This window comes from Ornithodoros turicata, chromosome 6 (assembly GCF_037126465.1).
Source record: "Ornithodoros turicata isolate Travis chromosome 6, ASM3712646v1, whole genome shotgun sequence".
Taxonomy (NCBI): domain Eukaryota; kingdom Metazoa; phylum Arthropoda; class Arachnida; order Ixodida; family Argasidae; genus Ornithodoros; species Ornithodoros turicata.
The window spans coordinates 50,741,542-50,764,952 of record NC_088206.1 but is presented as its reverse complement, the minus strand read 5'-3'; the positions used below and the strand labels follow the sequence as shown (position 1 = coordinate 50,764,952).

General features: G+C 43.7%; 1 protein-coding gene and 1 long non-coding RNA gene across 3 annotated transcripts in view; both read left to right on the top strand.

Annotated features, from left to right (window-relative positions):
* The window catches only part of LOC135396675 (hypoxia-inducible factor 1-alpha-like), a 153,428-nt gene extending 134,294 nt beyond the window's left edge, over positions 1-19,134 (top strand). For both annotated transcript variants that reach the window (XM_064627775.1, XM_064627774.1), the window contains exons 7-14: positions 7,883-8,033; positions 8,965-9,263; positions 9,869-9,958; positions 13,391-13,707; positions 13,805-13,944; positions 14,049-14,461; positions 14,573-14,673; positions 16,571-19,134. In XM_064627775.1, the coding sequence (XP_064483845.1) occupies positions 7,883-8,033; positions 8,965-9,263; positions 9,869-9,958; positions 13,391-13,707; positions 13,805-13,944; positions 14,049-14,461; positions 14,573-14,673; positions 16,571-16,741 (1,682 nt within the window). In that variant the 3' untranslated portion in view covers positions 16,742-19,134. The remainder of the gene's footprint in view (positions 1-7,882; positions 8,034-8,964; positions 9,264-9,868; positions 9,959-13,390; positions 13,708-13,804; positions 13,945-14,048; positions 14,462-14,572; positions 14,674-16,570) is intronic.
* A 2,421-nt stretch (positions 19,135-21,555) lies between these two features.
* LOC135396677 (uncharacterized) lies at positions 21,556-22,570 on the top strand. Its single transcript, XR_010423496.1, has 2 exons — positions 21,556-21,877; positions 22,250-22,570. It is a non-coding gene; the product is annotated as an uncharacterized LOC135396677 (long non-coding RNA).
* The last annotated feature ends 841 nt before the right edge of the window (positions 22,571-23,411 follow it).

Genomic DNA, 23,411 nt, shown 5'->3' with positions numbered 1-23,411 from the left:
TCTCAAAAGCCACAATTGTTTATAACCATTTGCTAGCCCGCCACGTGAGCTCGCAGTTGCGCACAAACGGCACTCAGTGCATTTAAGAAGCAACGTTTTAGTGCCCGAATAAAATGTTATGCAGGTTTATAATTCTTCCCCCCTGTTCATATTGACATAATCCCCCTAGAGGTTCCTGAGCCAGTATCAGTCCACAAGTGTTTCACTGATAGTGGTAGTTACCCCCGACGTGATAAAAATCGTTTAGATAAAAACGTCCCTGTAGCTCCACAAAAAACTATCGTAACATTAGTTTCGTTGTTCATTGTCATCCTAAGCACAAAGCTTTTCACAACTTCACTTGTAGAACATGGCGTTAAATTATTATTGGTCTGACTACAAGCGTATACAGTATTTAGTTCTAGAGCAAAAGCTGATAGAGCTTTGGTAGGATTCCACGAAAAGCGTTGTGAATCCGGGTACTCGAGCGATTTCTGCTGTGACATCCACATCGCATCGTCTGCGCTCGAAATGAAACTGAAGTGTAGAAAATATACTTATCGCTACGAAATTTAATTTATGCGACGGACACAGTCGCGCGTGTTAGCGCCCCAGAGAAAAGTGATTGGTATTCGAAAAGAAAACCAACGATACGTTCCTCTTCTTGTGACGCTTGTTGACGTGGATTCCTTTCTATGGTCGTTGTCTCCGTGGCGACTGTTAGCAGACGACAGCGGACGCATTCCACAAGCAAAGTCGAAATGAAAGCAGGCAACATGAAGCGGAAGTCTCCTCACTTAGCAATGGCATCTACGTTATTTGATTGTTAGGGACCTTTACGAAAACAACGAACACTTCTTAGTGTTTTGAAGAAGAATGGAAATCCGGTAATGGACTTCATAATGGGGGCAAACTGGATTGGGTGTGCGTGAGGAAGGCACCTTGATAAGTAACAGTGTATGGATGTGCCTTGGATGCGGCTAATTCTGTTCCTCAGTCTGGTAGAAATGTTCCGCGTTTTTGTGTGCGTTTCGATGAATGTCCTTCGCTCAGAAAAGTAAAGAAAACGCTTTCGTTTTAATTCTTTTTTTATGCCTAAGTTTTGACATCTTCCCACTGAAGTATCCGGGACTAGATGCTGCTTCCGTTTTTCATCTATGTGCCTAGCGATGCTTTTTGTGGCTCAGCGGGATCGCGAGAATAATAATGGCGATAACTCTAGCTTTAAAAATGTGCGCCCCTTCCTATAACCTGAGCTGTAAGCCGAATTCAGTGGCAGCGCATCGGGTTTCTACGTGTGTAGCTGTCGACGGAGCTCGGGACACGCGTGCGAATTCATTACGGTAACAATGGGGCCGAGTGACGTCTGTTGCTGATTGCGGCGCACTGTCAGCCGCGACATTTCGCACGACCATGTCAAACGGCAGCATAATTCATTGTGGGCCACACGGTGGGATAACCCCTTCGCTCAAGTCCTGATACAGGGTGGCGTTACTGTTGACTCCGCAGTAAAAGTATATGCGTCGTGATCTGGTGTCTGCGATAGCGTCGTGCTTCACCGCTCCCATTCATGAGTTGCAGGGAAGAGGGAAGAACTTACCCATTCATGGGCTTTGACCTTCACCATTTCCACGGAGAGAAAATAAACTTGAGAGAATTCTCTCAAAACCTCTCCGTGTACGTATGCGGGGCAAGTGGGTGCACTATGATGTCGCGACAATGTTGATCGGCTAGTTTCGTATTCGAATGCTTCTTCGCTAGAGCTGGACTGCTGGAGTCATCTAAAAAAAGGGGGCGTTGGTTACTTACCTCACAAAGTAGCCGGTAAGCCATATAGCAAGAAGCAACTGATTTTGAGGTTAGAGCTCTATTCGGTTGTAAGTTACGCATAGGTGCGAAATACAAAATTTAATCCAGAAGAACGTCACACTTTTCGAGATAAACAAGAAGAGCGAACATCTTCACATCTGACGTCAAAAGGGTGTGTGACCGAGGTATCCGCAAGTATCGTATCGGATCGGTTGCTTGAATGGACAGAAACCGGAAGTCGCACATAGTAACGTCACAGCAGCGTACGCGCTCTCCCTAAAGTGGAACAATGATCGCCTAATTTGATTAGAATATTTTGCACGATGACTGTGAGCATGAGACGCGTTTGAGTTACTTTCGTTTCGGTGCGGACCGTCGCTTCAACGGGAGAACTACTCGTACACGGAAGTGTAGGCATACGAATTGTGCCGCTATTGACCGGCGCTCTGTTGACCCGCTGAGTAGTCGACGAGAACCCGAGCTAGAGCTCTGGAGCAAGAAAACCATGGCAGCCACTGCGCATGCGCGATCCCGATGGACGTGATAGGGCGCTTCTAGTGTTTCTAGGCGGCCCCTGCGATCGGTTTCCTTCCTCTCGCCCGTTTGAGAGCACTATGAATTGATGGGATATTGCTTTTAGCCTAGAGGCTTAGCCTTCTTGGCACTTTTGGTACTTGAAAGGATATTGAGTTTTCTCGGCCTTCTGGCAATGTTTCATGTTTCCACGAGTCGAAACGGTCTCTGGTTCTGCATATTTAAATGTCACCTAATGTGTGGCGTAACATAGGAGAAGAATAGAAAAAGCAACTTATTTTTTATGCACTTCGAAATCAGTAATTTTGTGGCTTCTGCTGCTAACTGCTTGATAAATAAATCAACACTGTCTTGGGTAACAGCTTATTTGTTCCTCCCTTAATGATCGGGTTTTTATTCTTACAGTTCATTCTTAGCTCTCGTATAAATTAGCCAACTTTGTGCCAATACTCAAAGGAAAAATATACAGTGTGTTTCAGTAACCATGTAAAAAAAATAATTGGGGAAAAAGCACAGTGCAGAAAAATATACGAGCAACATTTATCTCTAGGGAACTTTCGCCACTTACTTTCTGTTTTTGATATTAAAAAAAAAAGAAGTCTCGTTGACTAGGCAAATTTCAGAGTTGAATTGAGGAAATTAAATTAATTAAATTTTATGAAATTACTTTAGTATGTGGCAAAAGTTCCCTACAGATAAATGTCGTCGATCACATCGTTTTCTGTTGCGTGCTTTTTTCTCGTTACTGAAACACCCTGTACATACGTATGTATGTATCCACTATGGTTAACAGTGGCAATGGAATGCGAGAACCTTTGTTGAAAGTTGCGCTTATTTTATGGAAAGTATTCCTGTTTTATAGACAGTACATATTAGACAAGATAGCACGTAACAAGCTCTATTTGACCCGTCCTTGAAGGCTGTTTTTATAGGCCCTTCTTTGTAATTCTTTGTAGTTTTTCGTGTGGAATATGCAGACAGAATTGAGGCATTGAATTTCAGCATATTTAATGACAGTTTAAACGAAGTAGTGCGAGGCACAAAAATGCTACAGCAATTTTGGTTCTGTGTACCTTGGGCTTGAATGCGGCGAGCCCTTAACAATCCTTCATGCAGTTGCCAGGATATGTGCTCTCCTTGGATGCGTTGTAAATATAGAACTATCTAACCACTCGAACTCCCGCACAAGGCTAAGCTTTGTAGTGGGCTTCTTGAGAGCGCACGTTCTATCTCTGTCCTGGCATACGTTACGATGCATTCTGACTTACCTATCACACCATCTCTGTGCCCCTGTTGATTGTGCCCTGACACTTGAGATTACGGTTAGAAGCCGTTTCCAGAGAAGCGTTATTGTTACGGGATATCAAGTGTGGGAGCTGTTTCATTACTTTGTTTCCAGAAGATGTTCCTAAATATTAGAACAGTGTGTCTTAGTGGCCAAATGGTGCCCAAATACATGTTCCAGTATTCTACAATATACACAGACATGTATGCAGGAGACAAGATGAGCATTTGTGTTATCTCTCCGTGCTTGTGTATCTTAAGGCGTTCCTAAACTTTCAGCAACATAATGAACACACTCTATCTGCTCACTCTGCAATGCCCAAGTGTAGCGAGGGAATGTGCATTTGAAGCCTGAGAGTTGGGCAACAAGCGAAATTGCTAGCGCAAAAGCACTAGCTCACCTGCATTTATGCTGTTTTTCTGCCATTCGTTGCTCTACATAAATTTTTGCTTGTTCTGGGACCCAGGAATATCAACTAAAAGACACATATTTTGTAATATTTAAAGGTGAAACCAAATTTCTTCAAGATCATCATAAGGAATCATGACATACTCAAACAGTGTGTACAGCAACTGTGGAAGTCAATTTAACCTATTGTTGGTCTTTCTCATTGGCTACTGAGAACTGCAGATCAATTGCATTTGTCAGTAGTGCAAGACTCATGGTCAAGCATAAATGTTTTAGATGTCTTTTTGTCATTAGGGTGTTCTCTCTTCTGTACTACTTTCTTCTGAGCTAATAAATGTTGTTGATATATTCAAAAAACGTTATCCGCATCAACGCACAACATCTTTTCTAGCTGTTCTAACATCTCCAGAACTGCCCTGACCCATAGACACTTATCAAGTCCACATGATACAAGACGTTACACGATACAGTCTCAGATTTGGGTTTCTGATACCACTTCAAGTAGGATGCTTACTATGAAGTGCTGAAAGCGAAAACACTACAAAGTAGTGAGCTAAAAGAGGTGTTCCTTGTGATAGTCCCCTTCACATTGAGAGCTTATCAGTCAGAGGAACAGCACCCTCTTGGCTTCTAGCCCTGTATAGATGTAGCAAAATGCAAATGGGCCTGCATTGACCTGATGCTATATGATATACATACACCTGATGATATATATATACCTGATGATATATCTCTTACGCAGTGTCGAGATAATGGTTGCGGCATCTGGACGCCAATGTAGATTACACTTTCTTTGAGCCAGTGTTGGTGTGATAAGGTACCACTGACGAGGTAGCATTGTGACACCACTAACAAAGTATTTTTGGAAGAATTTTCGAATTGAGCTGTCTGATATAACATTCACTTGAATTCAGCACGTTAAAGGCTTTCCAGAGATATCCTTCCCAAATGTGCACAAATTACTGCCACACTTGTACATTTTGTTGGCTACACCTGCAGCAGAATGAAATCTTTATGCTTGTGCAAGCTCAATAAACAGTTTTAGTTTCAATTGTCAAAAAATTGCAAGCAAGGAAGACCCTGACCATAATTTGAAAATACATTTTTAATTTCCTGTTTCACGCCCTACTTGTTCAAATTAATTTTCATGTTTTGCGTAAATACCCCAGTGGTGTCACTAGGGTTGTGTGGTTTGCACCGGGTGACGCGATGGAAGGGGATGGTGTGCCACACCAGTACCATTGCTTGCTCCCTTTCTCTGTGCTTTCTCTGTGCAAAAATGTGTGGAGCCCTCTGCGAGCACATTATTATTATTATTTTATTTTTTCTGCATATGGTGTGGTTCAATATTGTTATATATATCATGTATCGCCTTGTACGGAACGGGATCCGTTAATGGGGGTGATGCAAACAGCTCCCACATCGGGTGAGATGCGTACCCTAGCAGTGGCACTGAAACACACCGAACTAGTAACGTGCTGTATGAAGCACCCCACCCACGTAGAGCACCCTGCCACTCATCATCATGATATGCGGTGCTATAGATATGGTCTCCACAACACAGTAACTGCATGTCTCTCCTGCCGTCGTTGGGAAGGGCCAGCCCCAGGGAAAATGCCTAGATGAGCCTTCTTTTCTTCCTATTACTGTACCAACCTTGCATTACGCAAATTGCTCCCCTGGGTGTGGCTCTTGCATGCTCCTTTTTTGTTTGTGGATTTGTTGCATTGCCATGTTTGTATCTAACTGTAGCATCTTATTCGAGCCTAATATTGCCTCCTGGTTGTTAATAGAGTGAGTGGCAGCCATCACAGAATGAGAAGTTGAGAATGTTTTGTGTATCTTTGTTAGTTCCACTTAATAGTATTGCACTCCTTTGTTTTATTCACAGAGCTATACTTGGTAGTCTAAACAATGATTTAATGTTGTGTACCATATCCTTTTATTACTGTATTACCAAAGATAATGGCTTGTAACATTTTATAAATTGTTTGGAAAGCGCACGGAAAGCAAGTGAAACCTGGATGTTCCTGACGCACACAAACATGGGGGAAGAATGAAGAGGGTAACTTGTTGGAGTCTCATGAATCCCTTAATTGTTAAGCCGGGTGATCTATATTGCAAGCTTGAACGAAAAGCTGGAAAATTACTCTATGCTACATTATAAGTAGTCATCTCTTCTGTACAATATCTATTATGTTTATTAAAATCAGCTGGCATACTGATATTAATGAAAGTGAGGTGTGTCTCATAAGTCATTTTAAATACAGTAATCAAACAAACCATGTAGCTATCAAAGTAGTCTATTTACACCTCCCATTTGTTGAGACCTTGACCGTGTAGTGAGGCAAATACGTCTTGCACAATCCCTGTGGGTCTCTGGCAGAATCATTGGTTACTCAGGGAAGAGCCTTGTCTGAGGAACATAATTTGCAGTCTGCTCTCATCAAGAGTAGGAGAAGGAGAGAGAGAGAGAGAAAAAAAAAACTACGCTAGATACAGACCTCCTTGTCGATGACACAAAACTGCGGCGATAGGGAATCCTTGAATATGTGCCAACTCTGGAGACATGTGAGGCCAGACATCGCGGCAAGCCTGCTCTGACCCATTACAGTTTTTACCATGCATGCATTGATGTGTGAGGTGTGTGATATGCCGTGTGACCTGCCGTGTGTTAGGTGTGTGATGTGCCAGTGGTGATGCCTCATTAGATGATTGATGGGACCGAGGGTGTAGTGCTCTGGTGATTGTGGTACGTGCAAAGTTGAAGGATTTGGCATTCTATGTCACAGCATCTCATTTATCCAAGGATGTGAACTAGCTGTCTTCATTGCTGGAAGTTAATGCTACATCCTCGTTAGTTTGGTGATGTGTCAGTTAGTACTTTTATTCAGACTTTTTTTTTTTCTTCTCTTCTTATTGGATTTCTGGTGGGGAGTTAATAGAAAGACTCAAATACATAATTTGATTCATTTTTGAAAGCACCCTGGACACCAGGGTTGCGGAATTACCACTCCAGGGTTGGAATGATTCCGGAATCATTCCAGATTTATCAGAGCCCGGAATGGAATTGGAATGGAATGGCAGAAACTGTCCTGAGAATGGAATGGGAATGGAATTAGGCATTTTTTCGCAGGTAGAATGGAATTGGAATGTAATGGTCTGGGTGCCACACGGTCAAGGGCGATGGTTTGGTTTGGTTTTAAGAAAAAATAAAATGGAGATTTTGGCTTCACTAGTGTGAGGCCCACAACCCCACATCACTTGCACCAGTTACTTTAGTGGAAAACTCCTGTAATGATGATGCCAATGAAGAGGAGGAGGAGGAGGGCGAAATTACCTTGTCTTTGTGCTTTTTCCGTGCTGGGTAATGTCAATCTCCTCTATAGCACTGCTGGGCTAGCTAGTACGGTTACCGGTCCTAATTTTTTTATTGGTGGAATTAAAGGAATGGAATGGGGTTGCCAAGTCATTCCAGGAGTGGGAATTGACCATACCTTTTCATTCCGAGGAATAGAAAGGAATGGAATTATCACAAATCTTCATTCCTCGGAATGGAATTGGAATGGAATGGGTGATCCCATTCCGCAACCCTGCTGGACACACTACAATATGGGTAAACCTCAGTTTGATTCCAGTATTACTGCAAGACCCTGGAATGGAGCTAAAAATTTTTTTTAGTTCTGGCTCCCAGGTGAATTTTGTTTAACAAGTTTGTACCTGCATGGGACACAGTCTTGAAACAGTTTGAACATACATTTGGAGGAAGCACTCCATATCTGTATTTGAAGTGTGTGCTGTTATCTCTGCTAGTAGAAAAGCAGTGAGTGGAAGAGTGTTTCATGTATGATACTATTTTGTTTGCAGTGTTTTCCAAAGGTCAGTGTGAGACCGGACAGTACCGCTTCCTGGCTAAGCATGGTGGATGTGTGTGGGTTCTGACACAAGCGACACTAATCTACGAGAACAGCAATTCCACCAAGCCACAATGTGTTGTCTGCGTCAATTACGTGCTTAGGTAAGCGCGAAACTCTCGAGCAGATCCTGCACCAATAATAATTCCTACGACTGGACGCTGGGACACACGTGACAGTGATGATAGTACAGAAGCAGAAGAGTAAATGCATGAAAGGTGTAATTCTACTCCTTCTCTGTGCATTGTCTTTGCACTGATGGAGAGCTGCCTGGAACTTTTCCCATTGACAGTAGCCCCTCCCTCTGCACTGGGCACGCTGCCATGCCGCAGAGGGTGTAAAACTAAATTTAAAAGCAGTCGAACCAGGTGCTGAGCAGAACAGCAGTTAACTTTTTTTAAATTACAGAGGTCATCAGCTGGATCCCATTACTGGCACGTCAGTGACCTCAAATAACCTTTTTCCCTGTAACATTTATTGGCTCTCTTGTCTGTTTCATTGAAAACGGTTATCGACTGTCACCCTTTGAAAGGAGTAGTGATAGACCTCATGGAGCTTCCCAATAGCATTGCTTTCAGTGACACATGGTTTAGTGACTCCAGTTTTAAAACACTACAACCCATCCTGCGTTAGGTGCACGCAGTTAGGTATTGACATGATATTTTATGCAATGATGTGTGACATACTTTCATCTTAATTTGTGTAGTCTTAACGGTGCTAACGCATGTGGTAGTGAATTTCACACTTGAAAAAATAACTTCTATGAAAAAGTTCCCCAGACTTTTTGTCCCAACTCCTCTTCACGGGAGTGATACATTATTATAATTATTATTAAAAAGGATGATATTGCTGCTTTGTGTCATTGATTAATGTCTCATTGATAAGAAGATTTGTGAAATGGAGGTAAGAATGTTGAAGAAGGTAGAAGTTGCATCCTGAGCTGACACCTGGGGTGACGAGCTAAATTTCTTCTTGAAAAGGAACAACATTGCTGCTTTGTCTCACTCACATTGTTTTGCTTTCTTCTTTTCCCAGTGGTTGCATAAACAAGAATGACATCCTAGCGGAGGAGCAAGTGGTAACGCCGAGACCCAAGGCAGCTCGGCCGCCTTCAACCGTTGAGGACCAAGTGGCTGCACCGGCAGCAGTACCTGCAGTGTTGAGTGTGTCAACAGCACTGCAGCAGCAGGAACCAAAGCCCTGTGCGCCAGTGGCCAGCTGCGAGGTTTACTGTCCTCCTGTGTCTAGCAGTACAACAAAGATATTTGCCCCACGTACAGCCGACATGAACAAGGGCTTCCTGATGTTTGCTGACGACGATTCTGGAATTACAGGTGGGTGTTTTATCCTGGGTGTCATTGTCAAGTACACATGAAAGGGTTTTTAAACTCAGGATGGAATATTTTTAGTTGTACGTTTAAATCCTTGCAACACACTTTGCTTTTCCAAGAAGCACCAGTGGTGTATTTATGGGGCCAAACAGTGGAGAAGAAATGGTATCGACAGCTCTGCCCATTTTTGGTGATCAGCTTCTAGGTACCTGCCTACCTCTGCATTTCCCAAGCTTACCCTGGACTTTCTTAAGAAAGAAAGCTGATAATTTTACAAATATTAGAAAGATAATTACTAGATGCGGTATTTCTTTTGTACTGGCATTGCCAACCTACTTTCGTGAGACAACATTTTGCTGGTGGTGATTTTATGTGGCATCCAGCCACTACACTTACCAGTGTGTCTGAATGCTTCACCTTATGGTGCAGGGCAAATCGGGAGCCATCTGGCTAATTAGTGCAGGGAAAATATTGTACTGGAAGTCCTGCCTTTCTCTCCTTTATCCTAATATACTCAGGAATGCATGTTGGACATTCCTGGTGCACCTCTTTAACTGCTCCTCTTTATTTAAGACATTGATGACAAAGTGAACTCCGTTTGATTTCAGTACTGAAAGAAGAATGTGAACCAGAGGACTTAACACATCTGGCTCCACAGGCTGGAGATGACAGCATACCATTGGAAGACTTGCCTTCAGGTAAAGTAGATCCCTTGTGTTGTAGCATGTCCCTCATACTTGAAAGCAAACAATGTACATAGGCCACTTTGCAAACCTAGCTGAATATTCAATAGGTCAGTCATTCTAGTCCACCCATTAATGCACTTTTGTGTTATTTGTAGAGCTGTGCTAATAGCAAAATTTCCATTGCGAATAGTTTACAAATATTTCACTTGCGCTGCGAATCGAATTTGAATAATCAGAAAAGGCCCAATTCGAATAATTTCGAATACCTCATGGTGAAATATTTTGTGGTGTTGTTGCTCATTAGATGATGTTCTGCTCCAAACATGTGAGCCTTTTCAACCAGCATAACATATCGTGAGACAAGGGTCCCTCTGTGTTGTGTATTGCAGACTGCAATAGTGGGATAAATTGCATTGGGAGCTAGTCAACATGTTCCATGCAGCCTGCTATGTGTACATCTCCTCATTTCTATGTGTACATTGTGAATTTCCTGTACTTTTTTTAGAAGCTGCACATATTTCCACCTGTTACTGAACATAACTCTTATGCATCTCATGCATCTCTCTCATGCACTCTCACAGTTGGGAGTAGATTTACTGGAACTTGCAGTGCTCAGAGTATAGTGTTGACCATGAGCTCACAAAATTTAGACTTTAGTGACAGAATATTGTAAACAGTGTACAGCAGTGAAATAACGCTCGAGGGTAATGAGGTGAAGCAGACTTGCAGAATGGAGTCACACACCAAAAGAGCAGTGGAAGTAACGCGAAGTGGGCTTCACCTAACTCTTTGATGTAATGAGGCGAAGCCCACTTGCAGAATGGCGACAATGATACCTCGCTTCAGTACTACTGTAAAACCCTTTTATTTCGTGAGCCCTTAATTTTCACAAATTTTGCGAATTGAGAAAATTTGCAAACTTTAAGGACACACGAAAATTTCAAAACAGAAATAGAGAAGCTCTAGGAACTCGAGGAGCTCGCGAAATTTAGTGGTCGCTTATATATCCCTGTTACTTGATTCGCGAAAATTTAGGGCCGCGAAATTAAAGGGTTTCCCAGTATTCGAAAAAAATTAAATTTCGAATACTGAAAGTAGGTTGCGAATAACATTTGAATAGAATCAGATATTCGTTTCATATTCGAAATTTTGAATATTCGCACTGCTCTAGTTATTTGTGTTATAGTCAAGCCCGTTTATAACGATGTTGACGAGCGGGTGAAATCCGATAGTTATCATTGTATAAAAGCTTTCTCGAAATCCCCGGTCAGAATCACGTCAGCAAAGTAGAATGTTGCTGAACATGCGCATTTGTTGAGGGCACAAAATCATTTTGTCTAGCTGTAAATTGACACAGCTTTGTGACGAAACAAAGGACAACGTAATTGCCGAAACCACGTGAGGCTCTGCACCTTTTGAGATCAACGACTTTGTCCATTGCTCGTCATCCAGTACCATAGTCACCATCGTTTCCACTATTGGAGTTGCACAGTAGAATACACCTCGTCCATGGGTAATTTGTCGACGCGTGTTTGGGTGACGACACACAACTGCTGCCAACTCACATTTTGTAAAGCACGGTACATCGTAACGAGGTTTTACGTCAGTACAAGATCCATAGACCATGTGCGACTTCGAGTCATGTCACGTGCCTATTCTAATCAAAACGTATCCCGGAACCGCGGACGCCATCATAGCACGCCAGAAGAAAACATGAGTGCTTGAGGGCGAGAGAAAGAGGTGGAGACGGAGCAACACCCCTGCTTCTCACGAACCCCTTCCAAGTCGTGAGCCTTGCAACACACGCATCTAATCTCCATCACTTATGCACGGATAAACGAACCACACTCTCACTTTAATGCTCACGGAAGCTATGGCTCTTAAAAATGCCACCTTAATTTGTCTTCAATGCAAGAATGGAATCTTGCTTCTCGCTTTTCATTTTCTGCATTTTACCGGTCACTGGGAGAGTTCTGATCGCTATAGGCGAGCAAACACTTTCACGGCGATCGTTATATTGATATCTTGTTTACATGTACTTCAATGGATGAACCGATGAGAACTAGCAATTTGATGTATTATCGCAGCTATCGTTATATCGAAGGTTGTAACAAACTGTAGCTAGACTGTACCATACTTTTTGAATGGTGAACACATTTCTTTGGCCCAAAAATGTAGCACCATAGAAGGTGTGAATTAATTACACGAGGAAAGAAATTGGAAATGGGCGCCCAAGGAATACTCAGCAGGGCTCGGTTATCCCAAGATAGCCGAACCCTGCGACAGTTGGTGCCATGCGACACGGGAGTTCTGGTGCATTAAACGCGCTAGGAAAGAGAAAATGCTAACATTAAAGGTATGTCAAATATGCGAGCAAATACGGTATTGTGCACTATGTGCACATCAGTCTCACATCAGTGCACATCAGTGTGAATGACCTCATTGACACTTTGGAAGGAATACTATTTGGAAGCGAGACATCCAAGACCACTTCTTTTCTCTGTGTCGTCAGTGAATGGGTATGTACCGACTGGCCCGGTTAGTCTATATCGAAGGTCACACCAGAGCTCGTAGTCTTCTACATCCTCCTCCTCCTTGTGGCATGCATCCGTTGCAGACTCATCTTGAAGCCCCCCCCCCCCCCTCATCCCCCTCTCTCTTATCCTGGTCAATCAATCATCGCTCATACCTGTAGATAGGTTTTAACTACCACACTCTCTCTCACATCATCTTTCCCATAATCGTCTCCGACACACTCAGCATAGTTTTGGCGCTCTATGGCCTTTGTGCCATTAAACACATAATCAATCAATCAATCAATCATCTTGAAGCAGCAACAAAGACACAGACATACAAACAGGATGACTGCTTTACTTTCCACAAATCGATAAATAACTCAAACACTCATTTTTATACAATTCTAAGAACTCTGCGCTGCATTACAGTCTTGAACCAGTTCCTGTCCAGGAATGTTAATCTTCTTGGTGTTATTCTTGTTGACTTGTTGTTGAGTGTTGCTGCAGATCATTTCTTGCCCTTTGGCGTAATTTGAACGTAAAAGCAAGTGCATAGGTGGTTTCCATGTGGCATTTCTTCAAAGCATACTCAAGGAAGCACAGGCAGCAAATTACTTTTGTGCTTAATTACTTTTGCGCCTTCTTGTGCCACCCGAATATCAGAGGTTGGGCAAGATACATTTTGATGTACTGGTTTTGACATTGTTGACATCTGCTGTACGTCTAGTAAAGTGCTGATGTGGCGTGGAAGTACAGTGAATTCAGTTTATTGTTAAAGGGGCACTAAAGTGCAAACATTTGTCCTTGTCCATGTTCTGAAACATATAAACTGTTTGTGCGTGTCTAAAAGATGAGGAGAGTTGCACATTACACAAACATTTGCATGCCTAATCAGGGCCCAACTTATGTACTACGTATCTCATTTCAGATGTGCTGGACGACTCGTTTGTTCTGCCTGACCCATATGGGCATAACAAGCTGATTCCTGATTATGCGCTTCTGCCCACCGAAGAATGCCCCACCCTTGGGGGTTGTGGAGGAAGAGTCAGTCCCATGGGTCATGGCGACCCCTTCCTCAGCTACCGGGACGACGACCCCATGTCTTCTCCTGGGTCGTGTGGCACATCCCCTTCGGAAGGCGGTAGCCGTTCCGACAGCCTCCTTTCTGACCTTCCCGGTCTCGAGAGTCCCATTGACCAATTCTCAGGCCTGGACTTGCAGACGGATGGGAACTCACAGCTGCAGGTTAGTGAACACGTCTCTTGCTGTGAAACTTGGTTCAAAGAGCCAAATTTGCCTCGACAAAAGGACTGACAAAACGAGTTTTCAAAATCTGCTGCAGGAAGAAGAGTTTGATATGAGAGCACCATACATTTCCATGACTGGAGACGACTTTCCGCTCTTGAGTCCAACAGACTCTGTCATGTGGGGTCCGCAGGATTCTCCTGGTGGATCATCAGGTCGTAGCTCACTTTGTGACAGGTATTTCCTTTTCTTTTTTCCTGCAATAAGATTATTGTGGCGTGGTAACAAAAATTTGTCGTAACCTGACAAGTAAAATCTTAATGAAAACATTTGTGTTACAGTCCTACATTTGTGGACAGTCCACCTCCATTGATACAGTCCACTCTCCCATCTCATCGGAGTCCTAACCTCAAGTCGAGCTTGGCCGCACTGCTTGTTGCCGAGCTTCCTCCCCCTAGGCCACGAGACTGCAATCGGAATCGCAGTGCCTCTGCTTCGACGCGGCGGTCCCACAGCACAACGGAACACCACATCCCGAGCAGGTCTTTACGGAATCAAGGCACGATCCAAAGGTCGAATGCGAGATCACTCATCGAGCATGGCACCATTGGGAACCATCATCGGTATTATAGTACATCATCGCTGGAGTTGAAAATGCAAATGCCGTCACCTCCGGACCCACCGCCCAAGAGAGGGAGCTGTGGAGGGCGAGGCGGCGTGGGGAGTCCTAAAAGGATGAGGGTGGACGTACAAGGTGAGTTTTTCCTCCGTCTATGGTTGCCAGTGCTGCTGGAGGCGTGAATTCTGGTACAGGACTCCGCTCTTGGTTATCGCAATTACAAGGCAGCATTTTGTGCTTCCGCAGCTTTCCGCCTTCACAACAAAGACAGCGTCCTCTTGAACCTCCTGGTAAACGGTGAAGATGCCAGTCATGGGTACTTGTGCCAAACATTGCACTACGACAAGGTGAGGCAATAAGCTAATAGGGAGAATATGAATTGGTATGAGAAATTTACAATTATTGAATTGAATTATTCATAGTTATCTCAATAATCAGAGAAGAGATATTTCCAGGACACAGTTATCAAGAACACAAAAAAATTATTTTAATACTTGAATTTCTGCAAATATTTTGTGGTCAAGGCCCTTTTCAGATGTTCCCCACACACAGTTATGCCAAGGATGGGACGTGATGCGGTTTCTGCGATTCTGATGTAGTTAACGTACTTTTGTGGTTTAAATCTGCTAGAGGTCTGGCTAGGTATGTTGGACGTTACAAATCATCAAAGCTAATTTTAAAACTTGGGGGTGAGGATGAAAATCTGCTTTGCAGTTAACGTACTTTTGTGGCTGCAAAGCAGATTTTCATCCTCACCCCCAAGCTTTAAAATTAGCTTTGATGACTTGTAAAGTCCAACATACCTAGCCAGACCTCTAGCAGATTTCATTGTCACACCAAATATTTATGATGGGGAAGGTGCCTATGGAAATTGAAAGTAAATGAGGAACTGATATACAGTCGCCGACCGATAATCCAGGATTCAAAAATTCTGATTTTTCAATTTTTCGGTCAAAAATCTCCATTCCCTGCATGACGCGTGCATATAAGCGTGTGCACACGTGCAGGAAGACCGAGCTTATCTGCGCGCTACCAAAACCAAACACTACGCTTCAGGCGGGTAGCAAAGAACTTATTTTTCAATACTTGTGTCTTTAGCTACGAGTATCTTTGAGTGTCCTCAACTTCAAGTGAGGATGTCGATAACATTACAATGATAGACATGTTTAGTTGACGATTGAGACTAACTTGATGTCTCCGTTTGACACTTCAGCAGTGTTAGCATTAATGTCGTCTTGGGCACTGACAACATACCATATTTGTTCGATTTTAACGTGTCCCCGAATGAAACACACAGGCATACATAACTCACGAAAATCAAAAACACTAACTCACGGACATTCACGCACACGTGTCTCCGGGACACCCAAATCATGCAGCGTGGCAACGCTAGGTCCACACGAACCGCTTTTGTCACACGACTAAAGGCCTGCGCTGTCCAATGGCGCATAGCCGAGCGACGTGGCAGCAGGTCTGGTGGCTGCAAAGAAGTCATGTCTACGGCAATGGGGCTAGCCGCATTGCCCTAGACACGATTTCTTTTCAGCCTCACCTTCTTTGCAGACCTTTCACTGAGCTTTTAATCTTGTTCTCTGAACTTCTGTTCACAGGTGATTTTCAAGCGCACTTTTTGAGTAAAAATGATTCGCGTTAGAATTGCGCAAATACGGTAAAAAATAAAGGCTAGGACGAGGATGTTATCGATGCACCCCTGTTGACAGATGCAACCCTTGCTGTGGTGACTACACTGATGATACACTCGGTGAAATTCGCAGTGATACATTGTTGCGCATTCGCGCAGCAAAGCAGCCACTTCTATATGCTCTTTTTAAGTCACTTTGAATGTTCTGAGTGAAGGTTTTTGAAATAAAGTGGATTTATGCCATTCACTAAAGATTCACACTGATTTCATGGCTCCTAGAAGTCCCAAAAATCAGTTGGCGACTGTGATAGCTTATGTGGCACTTCCTGGATTTCTAATTTCCTTCTTGGCAACAGTCGTAAATCAGTGTTAATCATCTCAACGAGCCAAAACAGAGATGTCGCCCCCTAGTTATAAGGACAGTGATCTGCTTTCAGTCCCCTTTAGAGCTACTTCAATATAAAATTAGCATTACCACATTAGAGAAAGAGCTTCTCTTGAACTCAAATAAATTGTGTATTGTGTCAGTTTTTCTTTTGTTAACTCACATCTTGAGATGTAAAGTCTTGCAAACTGCATACATATCTGTTTGTTACATTCAGAGGGCTCCTCCTGCCAATGGTTCCAGCCCTTCGCTTCTATTAGACGAGGCTTTCCCTAGCCTGCAAGACATTGCCCAATTGGACGCCGAGGTGAGTGGTCCCATCCACCAACTGCTCACTGGAGAGGACTTGTTGAGTGCCCTCGACCAATCAGTGCCAGCGCTCGTCTAGCCCCTCACCCATCGTATTCTTTACCAAGTGCTGCTTTTTATTATTATTATTATTCCTCTACTTCATATTTTTCTGTTTTCCTCCTGTTTGTTTCTCGTGAAATCGTCATCATACCTTTTGAACTTTGTGACAATTTCCTGCATGACTCTGGAAAGGTCTGTCTCATGAACTTTCCAAAACTTAGAGTGACCTGAAGGAACGAGAAATACTTCTGGGTGCGGCTCTGCGTGCTGGCACCATCGCTATACGTATACGGTGTTATGTACTCTCTGGGGAAGTATCACTTTTTCACAAACCTTGAGCCCCTGTTTGTTTGGCACCCTTCTGCTGGTGTGATACCAGAAACACGTGTTGCGGTTCTCGGCCAGGAAATGAATTTCCTTCTTAATGCATCAGGACAGCGAAGTTACGGTATAATCACGCCGGAAATTGCCATATCTTATCCAAGAATATATTGCATTGTTATGGAAATTTTGATATAGTTTGTGTTCTGTTCAAACTCTTGGATTCCACCATGAACTTGTTGGTGTCTGAAGGGTGCGTCTTACCCATGTGGTATTTGTGCCATCATTATCTGTATGTCCTTCTCCTGTTTTCCGTTGGTGAGTGGCCATGTCGCTGCTATAGACTGCCATGCTGTCATTGTAATCTCGCATCACTGCCGGCATGACAATGCAAAAAACTTCTTCGCAACAAGAAAAACATACACACACACACACACATGCATGCCGCTTCTCAACACTTCCATAATCAGGTTCTCTGCGACCCCACACATTTCAAGGAAAGTCTTTTCGCTGGTGCTAGTTTACGAGCTGAGCCACGGGACTTTTGTTTTGGAATGCGTTTGCTACTTACCGAAGTGTTTCACCTTCATCTTCCCTATTTTCGTCTTAGTCTTTCACCTAGCCTGAGCAAATGTGATTGTGTTTTGGCAATAGCAGGTTTTAAAAAAAATTGTGTTCCCGTTGTATTGTGGCTTGCTCAAGCTTAGACGTGGTAAGCATTGTGCTGCTGATCCTAGGAAGTGCTGTAAATAGCTTGATTTTGCTTCAGTGCTTTTGTCCCATAGTACAAATTTTTCATGGATGAACCATTGACGACGTGTTGAACCATTGTCTTGAATGTACAGAAATGTTTTACAGAGACTTACGGTCGACCGACACAGTGTGTATATAAAACTACGGTTCCACTTAGCGGGTGCATACCACTTGATAAACGTGGGCCTTGCACAAACTGCCACTAGGTTGAGCGGTATTCAGGAGTGTTACCAGCAATGGTATTGCAGCCAGAAAATGAGACGTGCCCTGCAGTTACTGCCAAAGTGCCTGATTCGTCGTCACGTTCAGCAGCACGCACATCACGGGACAAAAGGGGTCCCAGCAACGACTACTAACCGCAGCGTATCTCAATACGAAAAGCAAAACAAACCTCAAAGACGTCCAGACTTGACAAACGGCCCTGTGCGACCGTTTGATTTGTAGATTTGTAGATTCCCGTACTGAATTTTTGTTCTTCCTGCAATCTTGATGTCGTCCGTTTCTGAGGTAGCACCTGTAAATAGCTGCTTTAAAGCAAACAATAGTAGTCCTTTGTTGCAGGTGGTAGTCCTGTCCCATATCTCGAGTTCCCCTGCATGGTTTTTGTTAAGTGCGAGAATCCGAAAAGGTAGGATTGCATTCTGAGGTGGCACAATGGGAGGAGCTACATATCCTTATCATTGTGCTTGCCCTTGTCTTTCTTTTTCTTTTTTTTTTCTTGGAGAGGTTTTAAGGTGGAAAGTTAAGAGAGACTTTTATGGAGAGCTCTATATGTATCGTTATACATCGAAGGAAAGTATAATAGTGAGAGTATTTGTGTGATGATTGACGCGTCCTTGTGAGGGTGCACTCACTAGTTCTGTCTGAGGCTTCTGTACTCTACAGAGAGGTTTGTTTTTAGGTTACGTATACACATGTTACTTTCTTTTCTTTCCATTCTTTGATGGCTTTCATAGTCAACGAGAAGCATTACTAACGTTCTAGATCAGTAACTCAAAGGATGAGTTTTTGGGATGTGTTAGGACGTGAGGAAAGTGTTACTTTTGGCTCCTTTATCGTAGCTGATGTACGCCTACGTAGAGAAAGTGTAGCCATGGAGAGACTTTGAATGTGTGGGTTGTGTTGAGACAGCATCTGTTTACTTTTTAATCTGTGGATGAGGCATGGCCAGATTTCTATGGTATGGGGATTTTTCATTGTTATTGTTGATGAATATGGGCCGTATTTTTGCCACTGCAGCAGAGAGATATGTATATTGTTGAATATTCATGGGCATGGAATTGTCAATACTCTCACATAAACAAGCTGTTGTAAAGTACAATGTAGTTATGGAGAAATAAAACGGTAATATCTTTCCATTAGTGAGATTGTTTCCTCTCTATCTGGCTGTCATGTCACCCAAGTTTAAACAAGGCAAAAAATTGTGTTGTCCTGACTCAACAATAATTTGGAGGTCTCATTCTCAATATGTTGATGCTAAAGAAATACTGAGCTTTTAATGCACGAAGCCTCGGTGTTTTTATGGGGGTGAATGAACCTACAAGGAAGCGTCTGTTGTCGAAATGTTGCTTCAAAATCCCATAACATTTTGCGTGCACACATTTTTCGGGGGCTTACTATAATAAAATGTCACAGCTGTTGGACCAGCTTCACTCTAAAACGAGGACTTGCCGCTGACTCAAACACACACTCAAGGCCAATCCGTGCATAGAATCTTCAGTTATCATTAGCATAAATTCAATGTGTCCCAGAAAAGGCTCGTACCTCCCATTGTGAACAAATCAAGAGAGAGAGAACTACTGTATCATTCTATCGGAATGATAGATTGCTGGGTGCATGTTCGATTTTATTTCACTTCAATATACACAGGATATGAGGTGAAGCTCTGAAGTGTTCGACAGAAGATTTCTCGGATAAAACTGCTTTTAGATATAGAACCTAGAACATGGTTAAACGAAATACACTTTCAAAACTTGACAGCCAAAATACAGCGTTAACTTTGAGACAGCATTCCAGTCTACACATCTGCCTTGACTTCGTACATGTGCTTGATGGGTGGCCTTACACATGCAGTTTAGGCTAAACAAGGCCTGGTCACTAATCAACGTGACATACGTAGGCATTGGGAGTCCCGCCAATTACAGCCGTTCTTTCTTAGAGCCTTCTGCAGCTGTAGGAACCATGGAAACGAGCCATTTTCGACCACGTGGGTACACACTCATTGCTGCAGCTTTTTGTTTCTAATTTGCTGAAGGAGATGGCACTGCAGCTGTATGTCCCAACTTAACGAAGAGGGAGAGGAGGCATTGAGCGAGAAGGGCTTCTTTTTTGTTGCAGGTCCTTTACCACTCTGCTCATTTTATATCTCGTCAACTCTTTCCTTCTGCATGTTGACACAAACTGAGCAACACAACACGTTCTCAAAGGTGCTCTGGCTGCGTGTAAACTTTCGAATGTATCATGAGGTCATCACGTGGACGTTGTGTCACACTCGCATGGTATAATGTCTGGAGTCACGTTGTGCAACTTTTTGACATGTTGTAATTTATAGCACCATGTGAAATGGGTACTTGCAAACGTTTGGAAATGAGCTGACCAGGGGACTGAACTGAGACCTATAACACTTTACTTTGGAAAGTTGTCGCTCTATGCAAGGGGCATTGCGTGGCTTTTGGTGACATGCGAATGTGTGTTGCGGCGGAGCAACGAGTCGAACCCAGTGGGACTGGTGACATACAATACGAAAACTGCTAGGTTTCGCTGGGCACGATACACTTTGGGGATTGTACAGTGCTGGACAAACGTTTACGGAACACGCTCCAGCACATTCCTTCCTCGGAGTGACATGCTAGCAGCGAATGGTACTGTACGGATTTGCAAACAGGTGACTGGGTTACTTAAGCACATGTCTGTAAGTCCGTACGGTCCCATTTGCTGCTAATGTCTCACCCTGAGGAATGACTGTGCCGGAGCGTGTTCCGTAAACTTTTGTCCAGCACTGTACAAGGGACTTAGTCACAACTCAACAAAATTATACAGGCTTGACGTAACAAAAAAACTTAATCGGACGTTTCGTCTCTCATAACTGGAAACATCTGTAGTGCATACCAAGGAGCTGATCGACTAGCATGAGAACCAGTTCCACTCTTTAAGGATAGCTGCGCTCACCTTAGTCAAGTCTGTGTAATTGTTTTTTAGTTGTTACGATGAATCCCGGCTTATGGAGTATTTTCGGATTTAGTCTCGTATATGTTTAGCTGGTAAGAGCCACCAAACTAATAGTACCAGGGGTCCTCGATATTCAAAGGACCGTTGGCAGAGCAAGTCACGCACACATACTTGAGACCTTACTGGAGCTACACACTGTTACCAAAACAGTCCGATGGATTGAGTATTGCCTGTGTGGAAGAACAGTGTTCATGAAAATCTACAATAGAGAATCTCACCACGACTCTTCAAGGTGCTACCCAAGGAGGTTTGTTACAAGGAACAAGGACCCTCTCTAGCATCCCCGTACATCAAAAGTGCAAGGGCACGCAGATGACACCTTTCTTCTGGATGATAGGGGGAGAGGGGATGGATGTATCTCTTGGGTGACAGGAAGGCCTGTCAAGCGTGCAACTAAACACGAGGTCCTTCGCATACAGCTTGACACAAACTTAACCTGAACCAATGAGTTTACGGATTACGAATTAAGACACAATGGAACCGGACTCGTGCCGTAACTGCGCACGTGCTGCGTGTGTGCTGTGCTGTTCGGCGCATGGGGAAGGTACAGCTCGAAGCAGAGTTAACTGGAATGCCGCTTCCAGAGGAGGCACAGTAAGCCGGTTTCGCGGCCGCGCAAATAGTGTCGCCACTGGCATTTCCCGCCAAATTCCGGCTATTTACTTTCCATTGGCTCCGGTCTCCCACGTGACCCTTCTCGATCATGATTGGCTGAGGCTCATTTAACCGGTGGATTCGCCCGCGTTCGTTTCTCCGAGGCGCCGACCCGTCTGACCGTTGTGTAGCTCGCGTCTGCCTATGTGAGCAGGCGGTGATTTCGTTTCGTGGATTTCGAAGATCTTCGAGCCATGGATGAACGCCTGAATGAAAGGTAAGCAGACAAACGTATGATGCATGTCAGTGATCAGACGTTTAATACTGTCGCCTAACTGTGTGCACCTTGCCCCGTATTACATCACTTTCTGCCGGTTAACAGTCATGATCTGGTTGATGATTCTGCGTGGCGTTGCTTCTTGCGTTTTGTTCCGCTCTTTGAATGTGTCTGATGCTTAGTACACTGGTGTGCATGAAAAGGAAAACAGCGTGCATCGCGTACGCAGGGCTCCTCCAATTTTGGCATTAGTCGACATTAGACGCGTAACGCTGGCATGTCTTATAGAGCGTATTCAGCCAATTAACGTTGCCTGTGCTCCGGTTTACCATATTATTAACAGGTTCCCTTGTTTTTTGTTTTTTCATTCAGACACCGACAGCTGTTCGTGGCCCTGCGATCCGCGAGCATGTGGCCCCTGTCACCAGAAAATTCGACAGTTGTGCTGGGATGAAGCGGATGACTTCTGCGACTCATCACGTGCTATAGATATGTATAATAATATCTACTTTCTCCAAACCGAATAGGTTCCCTTAAGGATTGTATAATATGATAGTCACGCTTTCTGTTGCTCGGCGCTATTTATTCTCTGTTTATTCTGCAGTATTCTGTAATAATCGTGTAGATTTACTTGCATTCAAATGTTGCTTCTTGTGTATATGTTTACCGTGTCAATAAATTTGTACATGTGAATTCCTTTGTCTTCTGGATTTTCATTTTCTGCTTCCCGATAATATTAGCAGATGACCTGGCGAAGCGCTCGGAACAGGGGGGGGGGAGGAGATGAATGAGAGGGTGTGGAGAGGGCACGCAACGCACATGCGCAGTTCGATCAGCCAGCGCGCGCTCTTTGGCGCCGTTTTCCGGCTATTTTGTCGTGATTCGTTACGGATGATCACGTGGTCAAGGGGGGGCGGTGGTTTTCGTGGCGAAACTGTGGAAGCTACAGCTGCACTCCACTGCCGCTTCGACCGGCGGAGCAAGAGGGGAGCCACCCTGGCGGCCTTTAGCAGAAATAAAGGGAGAGGGTGTTTCGACATTTCCATTTCAGTCGGGGGGAGGTGTTCGTTGTGGTGTGCCGAACAGTGCCCAATCAAGCTGGCGTTATCAACGTTGCGTCTGTTTGTGTTTTGGGCGATTGTGTCTGAGATAATGCGGAAAATCGATGGCATGTCACGCGCCGGGAAACAGGATGGCGCATGGGCACGCGTCATCCGAAACGCTCATTGCGTGATCGAATGAAATGAATAACAACTTTTCTCTTTCGGAATATTTACTGTGCCAAGAATAGAGGATGCGAAGATGCTTAAAATAATTAGTGATGGTAGTTGCGAAAGCATTGTAATGAGTTTTTAAATGATAACAAAACAATGCTTCCATGGTGTAGCATATCGCGTCTCTCTGGAGTTTCTCGGACGCACAGCCAATTAGTACACACACAATTTTTTGTGTGTGCATGCTGGCACACAGTGCAGGGAGTTACCGTGAAGGTTTTTATTATTGGTGTAGTGAATGATGATCAGAGCTAGACAAA